At 39.2% G+C, this 18,427-nt stretch overlaps 1 protein-coding gene across 6 annotated transcripts in view; it reads right to left on the reverse strand.

The window, feature by feature from the left end:
* The window catches only part of TMEM131L (transmembrane 131 like), an 83,432-nt gene that overhangs the window by 41,725 nt on the left and 23,280 nt on the right, over positions 1-18,427 (reverse strand). For 5 of the 6 annotated variants that reach the window (XM_074822986.1, XM_074822983.1, XM_074822985.1 and 2 more), the window contains exons 4-7: positions 6,308-6,379; positions 5,261-5,384; positions 4,082-4,198; positions 2,006-2,116 (exon numbers count right to left, since the gene is read on the reverse strand). In XM_074822986.1, coding sequence (XP_074679087.1) covers positions 2,006-2,116; positions 4,082-4,198; positions 5,261-5,384; positions 6,308-6,379 — 424 coding nt within the window. The remainder of the gene's footprint in view (positions 1-2,005; positions 2,117-4,081; positions 4,199-5,260; positions 5,385-6,307; positions 6,380-18,427) is intronic. The other variant, XM_074822988.1, reaches the window with a different exon arrangement.

An 18,427-nucleotide genomic window follows, 5' to 3' on the forward strand; every position in this document is an offset into this window, starting at 1 on the left:
TATCGAACTAGACATTGTTACCCAAGGTTACAACTCATTCACCCCAAGATGACAAAGGATATGTAAATGAGGCTTAGCTATCCTGAACTTACACTGGTATTTTACTTCAGTTAAACAGGGGAAAGCAAATGTGCACAGTTAAGTGAGAATGACTGGTTTGTTTTAAATGCTTTTTCACTACAAATATCCACTGTATGTTTAATAGTTACGTATCTTTAACTTCACACAGTCACTCAGTCACTGCAGTCACTCACTCAAACCTCATAGACCTCTCTTCCTTACACTGCTTCTGAGCCTAAAATATAAACTGGACAAAGAACAATACCAATTCTTATGGGATCTGGATCAGAGTATTAGTATGGTGAATTGAAGGAGGCACTTCTGGAGAGGACAGCTATCTGTCAAGCAACATTTTTCTAAAAGGAACCCAAACTCGAGCCATAAGATCCTCTTCAGTATTTAGATCTTGTCTACCACCTTCAACAGCTGAGAAGCCTGCCCCACTGCTGCAGCATTTCTGTCAAAACCCGTAACATTCCATGAACGGAAGAGTAATTCCTCAATTATAGCCCAGCACAGGAAAATTACACCCACAGCTAGGAGAATTGAGTCAACATTCTCTCACAACTCATGTCTTGCAACAAAACTGGTGCCAGGTGGTACCATGCTGCTCTGCCAAACATGACCTCAAGCTTGTACTCTAGAAACATAAAGCACCAGAAAATGTTCCTCGCTATACAGTAAGGAAAATGTTAAATGCTCCCCAAAAATTCTCTACTCAGGAATTCAGACAGAACTGCAAAGCAGCAGAGTCTGCATCCAAACTTCAGACAGTACCTGACAACAACCCACTGAGCTAGATGTGAAGATCCAGAGAGACAGGTCATGAACAGCATTCAAAAAACCCTTCTCAGTTCTACTCCTAGCACTCCAGATTACAAAACTTGAAGATTTTTGGTTACTTTGCAAGACTCTGTCTGCATATGCCCACAAGCAAGCACACCTGTGTGATTACAGGAAAGAGACTGGTACAGAGGAAAACAAAGGAAGAGAAAGAAATTATGCATTATCCTCAGGTAGAGGTAAGATTGACCTAACACATACGTAGAAGACTGAAAAATATGATCTAAGCTGAGAATTCTTCTCAGGTAAAACAGAAGAAGATATGAAGGCAAGCAATCACCTTACATTTAGATAAAAGATTAAATTCTGTTATGTGTCAAGATATTCTAAATATGTTTTTGGAAAAACTGTATCTGTGTATAACACAAAAGGAAATTTGAAAGATTAATTTTCCCAATTATTCACTTGAAAGGTTGTGTATGACCTGGAAGACTATGAAAATACCTGCAACTGCAACCAAATCACAGAAATCGTTAAAGCTTTTTTCATCTGAAATAGTTACGCCTCATAAATCCACTTTGCTGTATTCTCCACAGGTCCCTGGTTTAGTCAAGCTGAGGTAAGCAAAGCTGCTATTCTCAGCAGCGGTACAGGCAGGAGGGGATACTCCAGCCTGACTCCCATCCCAGCTCTTGTTCTCATCCACACAGCATGGCACGCTTTCTAACTGGGGCAAACTGCTGGTGCAGCCCTGCTGTGAAGCGGCATGGGGAACAAGTCTGAAGTAACAAACAGAACAAACCAAAACAGCCCCCCTCCCAACTTCATAGTACAAAGTTTATTTTTTTTTTTTTAAGACAGATCAATTCTCCAGTTTAGTTCAGAGCAGAGCCTCACAAATAGTTTTGTTGGCACAACTGAGAAGACAACACACCACAGGAGCATGAACAATAGTAAGTGGGAATAGTTTAAATGCCAAAGACTGTCTCATAAAACCAGAATACCAGCTCATCACAGCAGCCCTGTATCTTGAGGCCTCTCTCCTGCAGTCACAGGTACTTGGACTTTTTTGTTAACGTTCCTTGCATGGCAACAACCCGCGGACAAAAACCTTTTACATCTAAGATTTATGTTTCATCTCCATTTGAAATGTGTACTGTACCAGTGTGTGTGACGCCTGGATGTTTTGAATGTGTGGAAGCAGTAAGTAGGCATTTGCTAGCTGCACTCTAGGTTCTTCTGGAGAAGATGTCAGAGTTCCCATTCCAAAAACCTGGTGTTAAAAAATAAGGTCATTGCATCCACATGTAGTATTTTAGTTATCACAGTAACATACAAAAGTATTTTGCTAATAATAACAATCTTCCCAAGACACAGATTGGTTTTTCACATTAGATTCTTTTAAAAGACAATGTATAAAGTTCCAACGTGGAAAGTAACTATACACATACATGGCACTTTAGCATCTTCACTCATTCAGTCACTATTACAAAAACAAAACAAAGCAGTCACCAGCACAGCATCAGATTATCTCAAAGTCTCTAAACTCTCTTATTATTCTTCAGGCAATTACAATACACATATCACCATTTGGCAGTGCCGTAATTTTTGGAAACTGCATATTGAATTCAATGACTTTGCCTTAAAATTTGAGTGACTATTGTTGACAATTTTGGTTTTTGAAGTCTGCAGTTTTCAGAGCACTATAAGATTTGCAAGTTGAATGTTTTTACTGCATTCATATTCCTCTTGACCAAGATTAGTTTATGACAATGAGATGCAAGATAATGGGGAAAAAAAGAAATCATTAGAGGCTAAGAAAAATGCCTTGGGGTTTTTCACTTGTATGCAAAGATTTATTTATTTTTTTAAATAGAAAAAAACATGGTTTTAGTAAGAGGATAATGTAATTCATTCTATGTTCACTGAAGATCTCTGACTACAGATACAAAATACCAGATCAAAGGGAATATGCTTTTTTTTTATGGAGGCATTTACAAAGTACATTTTAATATAATGGTACCTCTTCTCCATTTGGGTGAATCTTCTGTACATCCTCTTGCATAAATGCATGAGAAATATCATAAATGTTTCAAGGCTTTTGGGCTCTCAAGAGCACTGTAACTGTGCAGCAACCACTCAATTCCGATTTTGAAACTGTTAAACCTAATGCAAGCTGAAATCATGGGCAGCTACTTCCTCTGTTTCAGGTGGCTGGTGAAACTGTCCATGAAAACCAGTAAATTACTGATTTTAGCAGCAGTCCAACAGGAGACAAACTGATTTTTTGGTGGCACTAACAACTGCTTCCCCACAACTTGCTGATAAAAAGCCCTGGCTGAGCTGGCAATAAGTCAAGGGGTCAGGAGTGAGTGCAAGGACAGGAGAGAAGTCAAAAAGAAAAGGTCAGTCACTCTATAATGCACTCTTCCCTCATCCTTGATGAAAAATTCCTGCCAACTGTGGTACTACCTCTAATAAATACTAGATAAATGCAACACTTGTATTAAAAACCATGTATTTCAACTGAACTTACCTACGCTTCAATTTAAGCAGCTTTGTTTTCCATCACAGTATCAAAGTGTGGGAATGGAATAGCTGGATGGTTGATTAAAGCTGGCACTGTTTTTAAATCACTGAATTCAGAGTTAGATTTTTCTTTAACAAATTAATAAAAGCAAGTAATTTGGAGTATATAATGTCCCTTATAAAAATGAAAAAAGCTTAAGACTTGCTTGAATTCACTAATTAATCAGGAAATAGGTGGCTTTAATGCACAACCATTACTCTGACTTTCACATTTTAATGGCCTAAACCTCTCACCCTGTGCTACACCCCGAACGTGTTTACATAAAATCTTGCAGAGTAGCTGAAAACCACCTAAAATATTTCCTAAGTAGGTTTTTCATGACAAATGCATTCCAGCACAGTGCAGTCTAGACTGCAGTGTTATAGGAAACCAACTAATAGTGACAGGACCATGATCTTCTAAGTACACATATACAAACACACTTAGTTTTACTACCACAAGTAGCCACTAACAGTAGTAATTTTAACCATATACATGATCATGAGACTAGCAAGATCTGGTAAAAGGGATGAATTTTAAACATTACCCTGAGTGATTTGTATCAGGAATTCAATGAACTTTGGAAGTCTCTAAGTTCAAAACATATGAAAAATCACTTTTTAAAACACAAATAAATCCAAAACTCAAGCTAAAAATAAAAGTAGTTACCTGATATGAAAGTACTCCATGAGATGAGGTATTTATAAATAAGGAGCTTTCAATACTGCCTTCTTCTGTTGGCAGGAAGAGTACTCTGAAAGAAATTTTTCCCATCGCTGGAATTACCTGCAGAGACCACAAAGAAGCTTGCTTGCTCGGTGCTGGTGATCACAACACCCACCATTCAGTCACACAGCCCAACAGACATTTATTTCCACATGTATACCCCTATCTGTAGATCCCACTAAGCAGAACCTCAGACCGGAGAAGTTTCATCTGTCCACAACTCTTACTATGGAGAAGAATTGAGACCACGCAGCAATTCACCGTAATTATGGCTGGAGTTTCTTTACTAGCTCGGGCCTTATCAGTCAATACTCCTTTTTGCACAAGAAGTTAATCATGCAGCACCGACAGCCTCTGCATGCACAAAAATGCTTCCCCGCATATAGATACCTATTACAAAGTGAATCAATCCCCCCTGTGATATATAGTCAAATGAGTCAAAGCTGAACTTGGGCAACACCATTAGTAATGGAATAAGTCTAACTGAAAGAATAGTGACATTTATGTCTGCACAGTAATACCCATTCAGCCATAGTAAAAACACAAATCAGATAAAAGCATAATAAAAACCCTTTGCACATCAGCAGAGGATAAAACCTGGGCTTCATCAAACTGAGGTCACAGCGATTCATTCTTAACATGTGTTATATTGTTATACCTCATTAAAAAAATTCAGAGTTAAAATAATGGTCTTAGATCATAAGGCAATTATGCTCATAATTGCAATACAAAATGCATAAAACATTTCACTGCAGGTTTTTTTTGAGGAATATGCAAGACTATTCAAAAGCCTGAAAATTCAAGGCTGTAAAACACCCACATGCCTGTGGATTACTGCATAATACTGCATAGAGCAGAATGAGATTTAAGCAGCCTCTTTAACACTGAAAAATTCTTCTCCTTCTCTGTTACTGTAAAACACATTTCCTACTGCAGCTTTTGGATGTCTTCTCCCTTACCAGTCTAAGTGAGAAAAAAAAATGCTAGCAAAACAGAAAAAAAGTTGGAGGTCCTACAAAAAAGCACGAAGAGAAAACACAGAATGAAAAGCTTAGGCCAAAGGAAGCACGAAGGCTTGGCACCTGGCCATTACATAGTTTCCAAAAGTACATCAACACTCACCCGGCTATGAGCAGGAGACACATGAAACTGTCTAGTAGCTGTAAACACTGAATTCACTACAACTTCTCTATCTCTACTAGGGTTGTAGGCATGCAGCATTTTAGCCCTGGGTAATCCCAGTAATCTAAAGGGGAGGGGGAGGGGGAAAGAGAAAGAAATTATTCACTTTATAAGCACAAGCAATGCACAAAAAAGCAACAAACACAAATCACTAAAACATGTTGATACGCAACAATTTTCTAGTTGTAATCAGTCCTTGGAAAACAGCATAGGAAGACAAAAAAGTAACACTGAGATGTGAGAGGTGCACTTAGTCAAAAACTCATTTGAGTCACCGTGAGTTTAAGAAAAAAAACAACAACCCTTATGAGGCACAAAGTTTTGAATAAAAAAGTTTAAATAAACAAAGTCTTGTTTTATCAGCTAAAGCAATGATTCTCTTAAGGCTTTTCCTTTAGCTAATACATCCTAAACCCCAGCATCTTATACATTCATTCTGTACATTTTGTTCTGTGAAACATTCCTTTAACTCACAAGAGGACTGTGCTTCTTTTCAGTTACTGATAGACCAAAGGCTGATTATCATTTAAGAATAATTTTTGAGGTTTTCTTAGAGGAGAACTAAAAAACTAAAATCTCAAGTATTCTACCAGTATGTTTTGCCTGAAACTTTCTGAATTTAATTTTCAGAAGTTAAAGGTAGCAACAAGCTCCCCCTCCATTAGGAAGGCAATTTTTTCAAGAAATTAACAACCAGCATGAATAACTGATTTGACACCAATGCAGAATCACCTGAAATGTACCCAGAATGTGTTATGATTCCCTATTCCCTCTTCCTCCTTCCTAGAACTATATTGATTTTACTTTACAAAAAAGTATTGCAAGGCAAGAAACACAGTTCCAACTCCGTGGCAATTACTTACTATTTCTCTTTTTTTCAGAGGATAGCATGATCTCAGCTAATGCTCTTTACCCAAATGTAGCCCAGTGTAGTTGCTTCTCCGCGCTTTGTTATTAATCAAAATAATAATAATGTAAAATACTCACTGCATGCCAAAATGCAGAACTGATGGGTGAAAATGTAAGGCCTTCCCATTTGGAGGCATCTTTGCTGAGAAGCTGAAAAAAAAAAAAAAAAAGGGGGAAAAGAAGCCACAATTAATATTTACAGGGCATGATGCTACACATTGCAGGGAAGGAAGATATGTTACAGGCTCTGACTCTTTATATTCTAAACACACTTTATTTCCAAATCTTTTCATACATTCCTCTTGCTGCCATAACACTGACCTTTTAAGAAGGTTTCCATACAATAGCACATGCTGGAAAGCTCATGCCAATAAAAGTGCAGCAAAAGAGAAGTATCCCATTTTAGAGGCAATGCTGGCTTGGACAACCTCCCTTCCTTGCACATATCCCCTCAATCATGCTGATACACCTCTTTATGGGGCTAGGCTACAGAGGGAAAACAAGAGAGTCCTGGGGAATGAAAATTACGTCATCATAGAGCAGATCCCCAGTCTCATCAATTCGACATTCACACAACCACTATTAGGAGCACACCTGACAGATGCAGAGGTAGATGAGTAAACAGCAGCTTGTGCAAAAGCCAACATCAAAAGAAATGTTTGCCTAGTTGTGGCTTTAATGCAAAAGCCAACTCATTTATTATATGCAAAAGAGAGTGAGAAATAATGTGAAACACACACATCATCATCTTTCCTTTGCCCTAGGAAAAATCACAATAAAGTTCCCATCAGTTCTAGCACATTTTTAGCTTATTTCAACATGAGTTGATGCACTACAATGTAGACAGAAATCCCAGGATATTTTCACCACCTTCTCAATTAAAACTTGTCCTCCACAAGTCCCAACAACCACAGCAGTAAAAACCAAGCCCAGTACTTGTTCATTACATCTAAGTACCCAGTGCTATACTGTTAAAAACTTTCCCAGAAGCAGTCTGCATGTCGCATAATCCAGAACCAGTTTCATCTTTACTGGATGATGCTAATAAGCATCCTAGCAAGGATGAGTCTGAGAAGTGAGAGATGGACTGTGGTCTCATTAGTTACCCAGCTGTTTTGCATAATGTGTGGTAGTATAGTTAATTGGTCCCCAATTTTAAAATGTAGTTCTGTAACATTACACCTTTAATATATTAAAGTACCTACACAACTCTGTTGTTATATTCCAAACCAATGAAGACATCATAATTTATTACCAGTCAGGAAAAATCAGGTTTATTATTATGAAAACCCACAACTTTTATGAAAACATTTCTCATACAAGGGAGCAAACTCTCTTGCTGCCGTAGCAGGAGGAATGCAATATATCCAGGTCGCATTTCTGGGGAGCTACTAGAAAATACAAAAGAACAGATGGTGTAGAACTACAAAGTCTGGGTGAATGACAACCTCCTTCCAACCACCTTATCTCTGCCCCAGACAACTCTTGCTCCATTACTAGAAACACCACAGCAATTGGCACCTTCTTCCCCTTTCAAAAGTCAGCCTCAGAGATGTACCCAGAAGGAAAGTCTGAGTACTGTTGTTGTAAACACGCACAAATTAGAATTACTACTACAGTGAAAGCCCCAGACATTTGGGGGAAGGCACATTTCTTAGGGGTCCTCAGGTCCTTTTTTTATATGCATGCACATACATAGAAAAGTAACAGTTAAGCCAGTGGTTTGTGCACTACAGTATCACCTTGAATCCTACCACTGCTTAAATTTCTAGCATCTTACAGGTACTGCTTGAAATACTTTTTCCCACCAGAAAAACCCTTGCTGAGAAGGACAAGAAGTTGAGTACCCTCCCTGGTGCCAATTCATGTAATTGGCAGCAGCTCTCCAAGACTTACGAATTTTCCTTCTGGGGACCTCTAGCAGCATTAGCTTGTTACCTCTCAACCCTTGCTCTCTGCAATAGGTACCCAACTCACTGGGTGCAAATGCAGCTGTGGATGTAGGAGATCGCATTTCATTTGGTTTGGGTGAACAAGGCCATGCTGTAGCACTGGTTCTTAAAAACGCACTGTATTACTGTTCAGATAACAACCACAGCCAACTCCACTAGTCAGAAAATGGGAAAAGCCCTGTGAGAGCAGCAGCAATAGCAGGATCCCAGGGCTGCCATCCCATTCCTTCTGGGGAAGGCAGCCTGGACCTGGGATGGCTGAATCTAAGCCTCAGCTAATGAACTCTGCAGGCTCTGAGCTGACTCCCAAGCATGGATGTAATTTCAGAGCATCCCTGCACACTGCTCCCCAGCAGCCCCAGGAATGGGACCGTGGTTACAAGACATCCAGCTTCTCCTCTGCACCCCACAAAAGCTGCCGAATTGCTCCAAGCCCCATCCTGGCCCCAAAAGCAGAACAGTCACATTCCTACGGTGCTATGCTCATGACCCTGCCTGCTGGCCAGCTCCAAGGCGTCTGCACTGCTTATCAGCCACCCCAAAAGCAGTGCCAAAAAATAACTTGAGACCTGAGTTTATTGAAAAACAGGACTAGTGGAAGGAAAACTGTTTTGTTTTTTTTTCCCCCCCCCAAGGGAGAAGATGACACGTTGGAATAGCAGGAACAGGCAGAGGATCATTCTGCCCATTGCACCTGAACAACCAGGATGCATTTTAAAGCTCACCACTATAGAAAGGGACAGGCCCATTTACATTAGAAGTCTACTTCTCCAGTGTTACCACAAGTCTTTTAAAGCCAGCTGGAAGCTGGCAGAACACCCTTCTGCATCCCCACGCTCCAAACACAATTCAACACATTCAGATCTCTGCAGGGAATCTGACATGGAAATAAATGTCAAAGGCAATTTATTAAGACATTTAGAAGTTGAAGTCACTTTTTAAAACAAAACATTTACTTTTTGGATTTATTTTTTTTTTCCAAGAGCCTCATCTCACTAATAGATTCACCTCAAATTATGCCAAAAATTTCTCTTTTGGCTGCAGACATCATCTCCAAAAAAGTACATGGGTCATTTCATGAGAATGTTTCAGGCCTGGGAAAGACACACAAATATCAGCCTAAGAATGGAAGTCTTGAAACAACAAATGTGGAGAAACAGTCCTCTTCATAACAGAAAAAGCCTGGTTTTCAACTACTCTTTAACTGCTTTTACAATCAGCTAACATCACATTAAGCATGCTGTCTAACAAAGCCACACTCAATGGTATCTCTGTTTTTACAGGCAGACCAATTGAACACCGACTTCTGAATGACAAATTTTGATACAGCAGGTCAATTCCAACATTTCAGGGGCCATTTTTAAGCGCAAGTGAACAGAACCGGAGGGAAACGGGGAAAAGAAACAGAAGAAGGAAAGGGAATTCCTGGCAACTACTTTGAATTCTTAGTAGTAATTGCCTTTGTATCAAAAAAATAGTTTAACTGGCCCCATTATCACTTGCCAGCCCAACAATTCAATGCTCTTCCTCCTCTTCATCCTCACAACATATTTAAAATGCTGATACCCTGGGGCCCAACCATCTCCAGGAAAAAAAGAGTAAGAACAGCTGAAACATTGGGGAGGCAAGGGAAGGCTCCACACAGTCACTCAGGGCAGGGGGAAGATGGGAGGCAGACTCTGGGGAGAAGGAGAGGGTGAGCCCACACAATCCACAGCTCCAGCCTACTCCAGCTCATCACCACAACTCACTGAAAACAACCAGCAGAGAGGGACAAATCCTGAGCACACACACAACTCCCAGCACCAGGGATGCTTGCTGGGGAGAAGGGGCAATGTGGAGCAGACAAAAAGGGGCTGGGGGGGGAAGATGTGGTAAGGAAGTGGGGTGACACCAAGGAGAGAAGAGCAGGATGCAAGAACCCCGGATCACCTGTGCAAGCAGAGCAATGTGTCACCTTAGAGCAGCAGGTTCGGTTTGGGCTTGCTATTGTTTAAACAAAGCAAGAGCTGTAAAAGCTTAAGCCGTCATATGCCCTCCACTGAGATCTGTAGGGAAAAGGGCATCAGAGGAACATGGAGAAGTTCCAGCCTTTTACATTTCCTGCTCCAGGAAAGAACATTTTGGTGTCCTGTTGATGTGGGACTAACAAAAGGGGACGCTAATACAGGGATACTCACTACACACATGCTGAGTGTGCTGTTAAATACATAGCTAAAATTGCTTTGCCCTCGCTTCTTTCAGTTCTGTTACTCTCTGATGTAGTTAGTAAAAACAGGTAAACAACCAGGTCAGTATCATTTTTATATATTTATTTACAGCCCCCAAACCTCATATGTATAGGAATGTATATTATATACTAACATTTGTTCCAAATAAGCAAAGACCCTTTTATTTCCCCCAAAGTGCAACAGAAAAAGATGTTTCTTCATAACAGTATTATGCATACTTCAGTGGCCAAAATCACTAGAAAAGTATTTCTCCTAAAAATCCAAACCTAAAAGGCCAAATCTACTCTGAATAAATTGCTGGGGTTTGTGTTGGGGTTTTTTGGGTTTGGTGTGCTTTTTTTAAAAAAAACAAACTTCAAAACTGAGTTAATTCATCTAATTATATATATAATAAACACTCAGCAATCCACAAAATAAGCTGCATTATAAGCAGAAGCAAAGGGAAGTTTCCTAGAAGGAAGTTTATCCCAGTGTCCCTTTTTCTTCTATTAGCTCCTTTAAGTCTTCCTTGTATCTTTTATTTCTTTACTTTAATGGATTACTTTAGATTATCTTAGGATGCATGTTATCTGATGATCCAGAGAGCAACGTCTGTAGTTGAGAATAATCGCAATTGCTACTTGGTGCCCTTTCTTCATCCTTCCTTTTTGTGCCCTTTGTTCACAGCAAAGGAAGAAAAAGCAAGTCAGGGGAAGGCATTTTATTGTCAGGTCTTTTTCTTTATGGTTGCAGGGTTTTCTTGGAAGCAGCTGGCAAAAAGGACTGGATTCTTTAACATACAAGTGGTCCTTTTTGAGTGAATCTGCTTAGGCAGTACCATTTTCTTTTTAATTATATTGATAAAAGTAAAATTTGACTTATGTTTGGCATTTTGGAACTTCATCTGTTCAGTGCAGGAATATTAACGAACCCACGGGATAAGGTTCTGAGATACAAAAGCATGTATGTGTTGTATAGGACAGCACACTTTTTATATGTAAACTGAAACAGAGAAACGAAATTAAAAGCCCTTCATTTATTGACTAACTTTAGATTCATTCCTCTGTACTACACCTGATAAACAAAAAGCAGACTATGATGATGAGATTCACACGTACAGACAAATAAACCCAAATACTTTTAATAGTTCTGATTACAGCTGATGCAAAGAAATTATTTTGACAAATGAAAATTGTTAATTAAGAGGAAATTGACATAGATACAGAAACAGATCCCAGCAGCAGATGAACTGAAGTCTTCTGCAGAGCCGATACAAAGCTTTGGTTTGTCGCATCACCTAGTCCCTCTCTTCTCCCAACCTCCCATTTACTAAAGGCAGTATACGCACCAAGCAGTAGTTATGAATGTTAAACTGCACCTCCTGGAAGGCAAAGAGTAGCTTTAAAAGAGGTAATAAAATTTTTTGGAAATACGAAATTAAAACTTTTGCTTACCATTAAGGCAACTCTGCCAAAAACACAGACAGGTACATTATTAAATTATGCTTTTTTGTAACCAAACTTAATTCTTCTCCTAGAAACAGAAAACAGTCATCAGAAAGTAGGTTTACCCTGCAACAATACTGCTCACAGGCAAGCTGTATGTGCACCAACTGGGGAAGCACAGCTCTCCATGGCTTCAGCCCTGTCATGCTTGACACCTCACCTCTGGAGGCTTAGAGGACTTCCGAAGCCCCATACCTACATAATAAGACTCAGAAGATCACACATGAACCAGCCTGTGGATTATTTTTTGAAGAAAAAAACATCCAGCAGGTAGAAGAACAAAAATGTGAATTTTAAACTCTGGAAACCTAGAAGGCAAAAAACTCTGGTATTTTTAGCACCACATTGTTTAGGGAAGAGGGGGAGGACTGACTCACTCCTGCTGAATGCTTGGGGATTGGCAACCCATCCTTAGGAATTCACTTACACGCTTTACCAGAGAGCTATGCTGCTTCTGGAAGAAGAGTGGTCGTCCTTCTCTAAACTACATTACATACACATCAGGGATTGAATCCTACACTGTGGAAAGCAGGAAAGGCCAAAACAGTGTTATTCATCAAATAATATGTGTGTATGCATGCCTGCTACTTTGCATGTTTTGCCTACAGGAAAATAGGAAAGAGGAGCTAAACCAAAATAAACCAGTGAAATGGGTGAGACAATCTCTCTAAAGACAAATCCCATATTTATGGCCAAAGTCATGATTTAAGGGGGTAGACAGGTGAAGTTGGCAAAGCAGCATACAGCAAAGACCTGCTCACCAAAGTTTCAACGGGCTGATACTTAGTTTATTTTAAACAGCACTGAGATAAAGAGGTATGTAAGCCTAGCTCAACATGTAAAGCACAAACCACTCTCCATTACTTCCATTCAACCCCTTGTGCATCGCTCTCCCTCAGCAACTGCGAGCAGCCTCCCCAGCTCCTCTTCTCCAGCCCTGGTGTTTCCACTGCCGTTAGTTACCTTTCTGGGTAACCTTCTCTCCTCTTGCTGTCTGTGCTCCTTCATACAAAATTCTGCAATAACGTTCATATAAACCCTATGAATAATAGTTACCTAAACCAGCATTGCTTCAGTTTTATTTATTACAAAACTACAACAAAATTGCAATGATTAAACTCACAGTATAGTGCTTATAAAGTTTCATTTCTCAACAGGATGTAAATAGTAGGACACAGTTAAAAAAAACTGGCTTTTCTCCCTACTCTCACACCCAAACAGTCTCCTTGAAAAATGTCCAAAGAAGTTAAATGTGAACCACGATAAAAGTCAGAGTAAGACTCATGAAGAAACTGGCTGAGATGATGAGCAGTAAGGCACAAAGCGCCATAGCAAGCATCCTGGTGAAAAGAAAAGGCTTTCTTCTCCAGATGTGCCTGTGGTTTGTATTTCAGCAGCAGCAACACAATAAAGTGTGTTTAACAGAATGGAATTATTCCCTAGTCCTCAACTTCTGAAATAACTGAAATCTGTACTAAATTAAGAAATTAATTCACAATGACTTGAATTCATTTGAAATTGTTTCCTGAAACATCATCTTTCAAAATCCTTTAGCCACCCAGATTTCAAGCAATAGCAAATGCTCTCTAGAGATGATCCAGGGGGAACCTGTATTTTTTAGGCATCTAAGACAGACAGTCTGCTTGATCAGAGGAAAAAAAAAAAGCAGAATTTTTAAAAATCAAATGGTACATAAACCCCTAGAAACCCCCAACCACAGACCGAAGAGACCAGTAATTGGATTATCAGTGAATTGGGCGTGCAAATCAGACACCCATCTGGCCTAAGCTGACCCTGCAGCCACTTGTGGACTCCAAAAAAACCCCAAAAGGAGTCTTGTTTCAGCTAGGTTGAGAAATATTTAAGTTATTTGTTTTGGATAAGTGTACAGGGCCCACTGGTTTAAAATCCACTTCAAACATATTTTCCTCTGAAGCATCTCTACCACTGCCAGCAAATCCCAAATATCCTGGCAAGCAGAACATCCATCTTCATCTTCCTTTTTGCTTCACAATAATTTAAAAATTACCTGTTCATTTTGCAATATTTCATAAGATTTCTAAGTACTTCAGACAGTAGCTGCTCTGAAATGAAACCTTTAGTTTGCCTTTTTTTTAAGCCTCTTTACAATTTAACTTTTTTTACGTAGTCAGCAATCTTCTGTTAAACTGTTAAAATTGCAGAAACAATAAAGTTTACTCTTTTTTATAGTTCTTTCCAAAACAAATTAAGAGTCACTTGCCTAATACAAACACACACTTTTGGTTCCATCAGGAGCCTTGGCTTTCTTGACATTTTATCTTGAATTATCAGGTCCTAGACTGCTGGGGTTATGAGAAAATACTGCATTTCATGTCTTTATATAGAATACTTCTAGCCCATGAGTAAGTGAAATAAAAACACAAATCCCAAAGGCACACAAAGCAGCTCATGATATATTTTTTTTTCTCCTTTTTAAACCTCAAAGCTTTTTAGCCAAATTCACTTTTTTTTTTTTGAGTAATTTGCTTACCCTGTAGTTTCCAAACCCTCAAAAAAACACCCAACAACCCTTTGAACTGCCTGCATAACCCAGGTTTCATTCTTCAAAAACTGAAGCTACAATCACAAATCATTTCTGAGATGTTAACTTTTGCCTATCTTAATTAACAAGCATTAAGAAAGGCAGTCAAACCTGAAAGCACCCTGGCCTACTTCATACATGTAAATAAATGGCTGCTTTTTGAAGGACACTGCTCAACTCTCACAACTCAAAATCACTTCAAGAGATGCTGAGACTCCACACCTCTGAAAGATCACCCTGTTTATCCAAGCTCTTGCCCAGAACTGAAAATGAAACATTTTCAAGTGGAGATGTGCTGCTCATAGCCTTTTTCACACACTTCGAAAACATCAAGTCTAAAGAAAGAACACATGGTGAAGTACCTAGAGAAAAGGCGTCCACAGTGTCAGTATGCTGCCTTCTCCAGCTAAAAGCAAAGCACTAACTGCAAGCCTTGTGCTGAAATGCCATGAAATTTAAATGACTGTTCCCTACCCACAGTTTTCAGAGCATTTTACTGAAAGCAGTCAAATTTCACAGCATGGCCCTGTGAAAGAGGTAGGATAAAAGAACCTTAAGAAAAGTCAGAAGACCATAAACCCACCTGTCTTGTACCTAAGGAGAGCACACTTATTTTATTAGGTTATTACTAGGTAAAGTATTTAATTCTATCCTTGCAACACCAAACCATGGCAGCAGATTTTAGCAGCAAGGGCTGTTTTTAAGCATAGTCCTGTACTAATATAACTAGGAATCTAACAAAGGAAGAGACAGATATTCCAGAAGAAACAAATAATGATTCTATCACACCTGTCTCATCTAAATTATTTCCCTTTAAATATAACAATGAACTTGTCTTCTGTTGCTGCAGAGTGCCTACAGGACAATTAGCAGTATAGAAAGAAGAGATCCAAGTGAAAACACATCTCTTCCTTTTTAATGTATCAGTTGCAATTCTGTTTTTACTGGTTAAAATAAAAATTCATTTCATGAAGCACACACAATTTTACTCAAAAAATCTCCCCAAGCTGAAGAGCAAAGGGCCAATTTCTGTCAATTCAGCAGCAACCCTCCCTCAAGTGTTTCACTTTCACATGTCAGGGCAAAGCAGTATTTCTCTGGCTCGGGGAGTCTGGCTCCTGCCTTGAGAGAAGGGGGGAGGCACTTGACAGGAAGCACAGAGGGGCTGCAAAGCTCATGGCAATAGGAAGTTACATTCTTGTCAAGTATCATTGCACCCAACCATTTCCTTTTTTCTACTTACAGCTGCAGCGAAAAACTTCCATCTTGACAGAAACCATTTAAGTCAGAACAGTTCAGCAAAATGCATGAAAGAGTTCTGTGGTCACTGATAAGCTTGACCTGCTTACTAATTAAGAGTGATAATCTTCCTAAGGAACTGCCTTTTGCTGTTTCTGCATTGACTCAAGCCTTTTAGCTTCTTTATATAACGAAAGAGTAAGGGCCTGTAGAACAGCTATAGCACAGATTTGCTTGGGGGATCTTAACAGCCCATAGGAAACCTTTGCACTGAACCCACTAAGTACCCTTTTTCCCCCCTGAAACATAAAGAACATTAACTAAAAAGGAAGCTAAGCAAATACAAGAAGACTCAGACCTAGGACTTAAAGTAGTAATAATAATTTCTGCTTTTAGTTTATTCCTTTGGTCTGGACAATGCACCTGACACCGTCTGCCCTGAAAAGAAGCCATAGAAAGTCACTAAATTTACATCTCAAAGCTGAAAAATCGAAGTTTGACACAGTAGTGGAAAATATCAGCTTGGACTTTGCATTTCTTCTCTTTTGTGAATTTCAGCCTATATCTTTAAAAACAGAGCATAATTTTTGAGCATCAACCTTTAAGCATTCCTTCTTTAAGGCAGTATATGAAGACGGACAACTAAAACGGGTTCAGTATGGAAATTTGTACAAGTTAGAGACAGTACTTTACCACTTAGCTTGAAATGCTACAAATGTGAAAAAGCAAACAGTACAATATATAGTTTAGATGCATTAGGCAGTAAATGATTTTACAAACTGGTAAAACACTGGGGAAGTCCCTCTCAAAAACTTAAAAACACACCTCTTTCAAAATGCTTTTACCAAGCATTTGCTTGAGTAACCAAGACCAGCACCAGATTTGCTTGAGCACCAGGACCAGCTTTCTCAGTGCTATGTTTCCTTCTTACAAAAAACTATTGCCGCTCTTGATTGTCAGACTTATTAAAAGCTTAATTCTCTCCTCTAACAAATGAGACTTCATACAAGACTTTCTGAAGCATGTGCAAAGTACCCAGAATTTAAACTACATGTACTAGCTTTCTAAGAATACCTAGTTTTTCCATGTCATTGAACAGCATTTTCACAAGCCATAATATATGACTGCAAAAATATGACACAAAGAAGAAATATAAAGAGAAGGAGCAAGTCTACACATTTCTTAAAGGTACTGTCAGCATGGTACACAGGGTGAAGTTGTGGTTACACAGTTGTCCTGCGTAGAGCAGGTGAACAAAGCTGCTCTCCCACACCTCAGGGGCCACTACCAAATCTTAAGGAGGAAAAGTTAAAGATAAATCAGTAACCAAATAGCAAGACCAAAAAGGCAGCTTCAGCTCAAAATCAACATCTCCATCTTCACAGCAGCATCACTCTCTTGTTCTTGTTTGCCACTCCTCCTAGTTGAGATGTACTATATCCTCTTTAGTCCCCCTCCAAAACTTTCGATCTTTCGGTGTCACCTGACAACACTTTTTGTTCTGGTGCAGTAACCTGTTTGACCTATGACATTTTACAGATGTGATGTGTAATATTATTTATTAGACAGGACATGTACTTTTTCCAGAAAAATATGGAACTTTTTTCTTATGAAGAGCCTTTTAAAATTACAATGCCAATATAAAAATGGCAGACTACTTATTATTCATTCATATTTTATTAACTGATTGCACTGTGCATTTTCATCTTCATCTATACACTTCAATAGTCCAGTCATATCTACCTACTCTTAAAGTAAAAGCTTTTCTTTTCCAACTCCCCATACAAAATTCTGGTCCTGCTTCCAAGTACATCCCCTCCTGCAGGCAGAAAAAGAACGGGGGAATCCTCCACAGCATCAGATCATTTCCCCCTTCTCACCTAAAACCAGTAAGCCCCCATCGTGGCAGGACACCACACGGACAACCTGCCAAATTCCCCCAGCCACCCCTTTTGAAAAAAGCAGCTTGCTGCACTCTCCTGTCTTCTGTCACTTGGCGCTCTGGGTCACGGTATGCAACATGAAAAGACAACTCCATGATTTAGTGCTATTAATAAAAGGAAGCACACTCACAGTGTATTTGTGACCTACTCCCTAAGTACTACTGTATATTTATACTTCATTAGATTATGTTGTTAAAGAAAACATAGATACAAAAAAAATTATACCAGAAAATTCAAACTGGCAAAAATTCTGGCATTGCCAGGATTAGTAGTTAACAACATTTATTGAAGAAATTTCCAGGTCCTTACAAAACATCTGGGATCTGTTGAAAACAATGCACAGCATATGCTCTGAGCCAATTTCTTCTGACATACAAAATGCTGCAATCTTCTGCTATTAAACGAAGCAGAACCATATGAAACACACCCCATTTCACAGGTTTATTAACAAAATGTCTACCACCAAAAAACCTCAGGTATGTTACAGCTGGCATGTTAACCTCTAGAGCTCTGACTTCCAACAAGGGGCACTTTGAGCCAATGGGTTAACATTTGTTTCCTTCCGCAGGACAGCCGGTGGGGGAAGGAAGAGGAGAAAAATGAGCTGAAAAAAATAGCAGGAAGTCAACTTTTTATTATTTTGTATCAGTTTAAAAAAAGTACTTGCAATCAAGTACTATATTAAGACTCCACCTCCCCTAGATTCTTGCATTTCCTCCTTTATTTCAAAGCTAAGAAGCTAATTGAAGTTCATCAACTTGAAATTTTCACCTGTGAAACTAAGGG

The sequence above is a fragment of the Strix aluco genome, chromosome 4 (genome assembly GCF_031877795.1).
Source record: "Strix aluco isolate bStrAlu1 chromosome 4, bStrAlu1.hap1, whole genome shotgun sequence".
In the NCBI taxonomy this organism is placed as follows: Eukaryota; Metazoa; Chordata; class Aves; order Strigiformes; family Strigidae; genus Strix; species Strix aluco.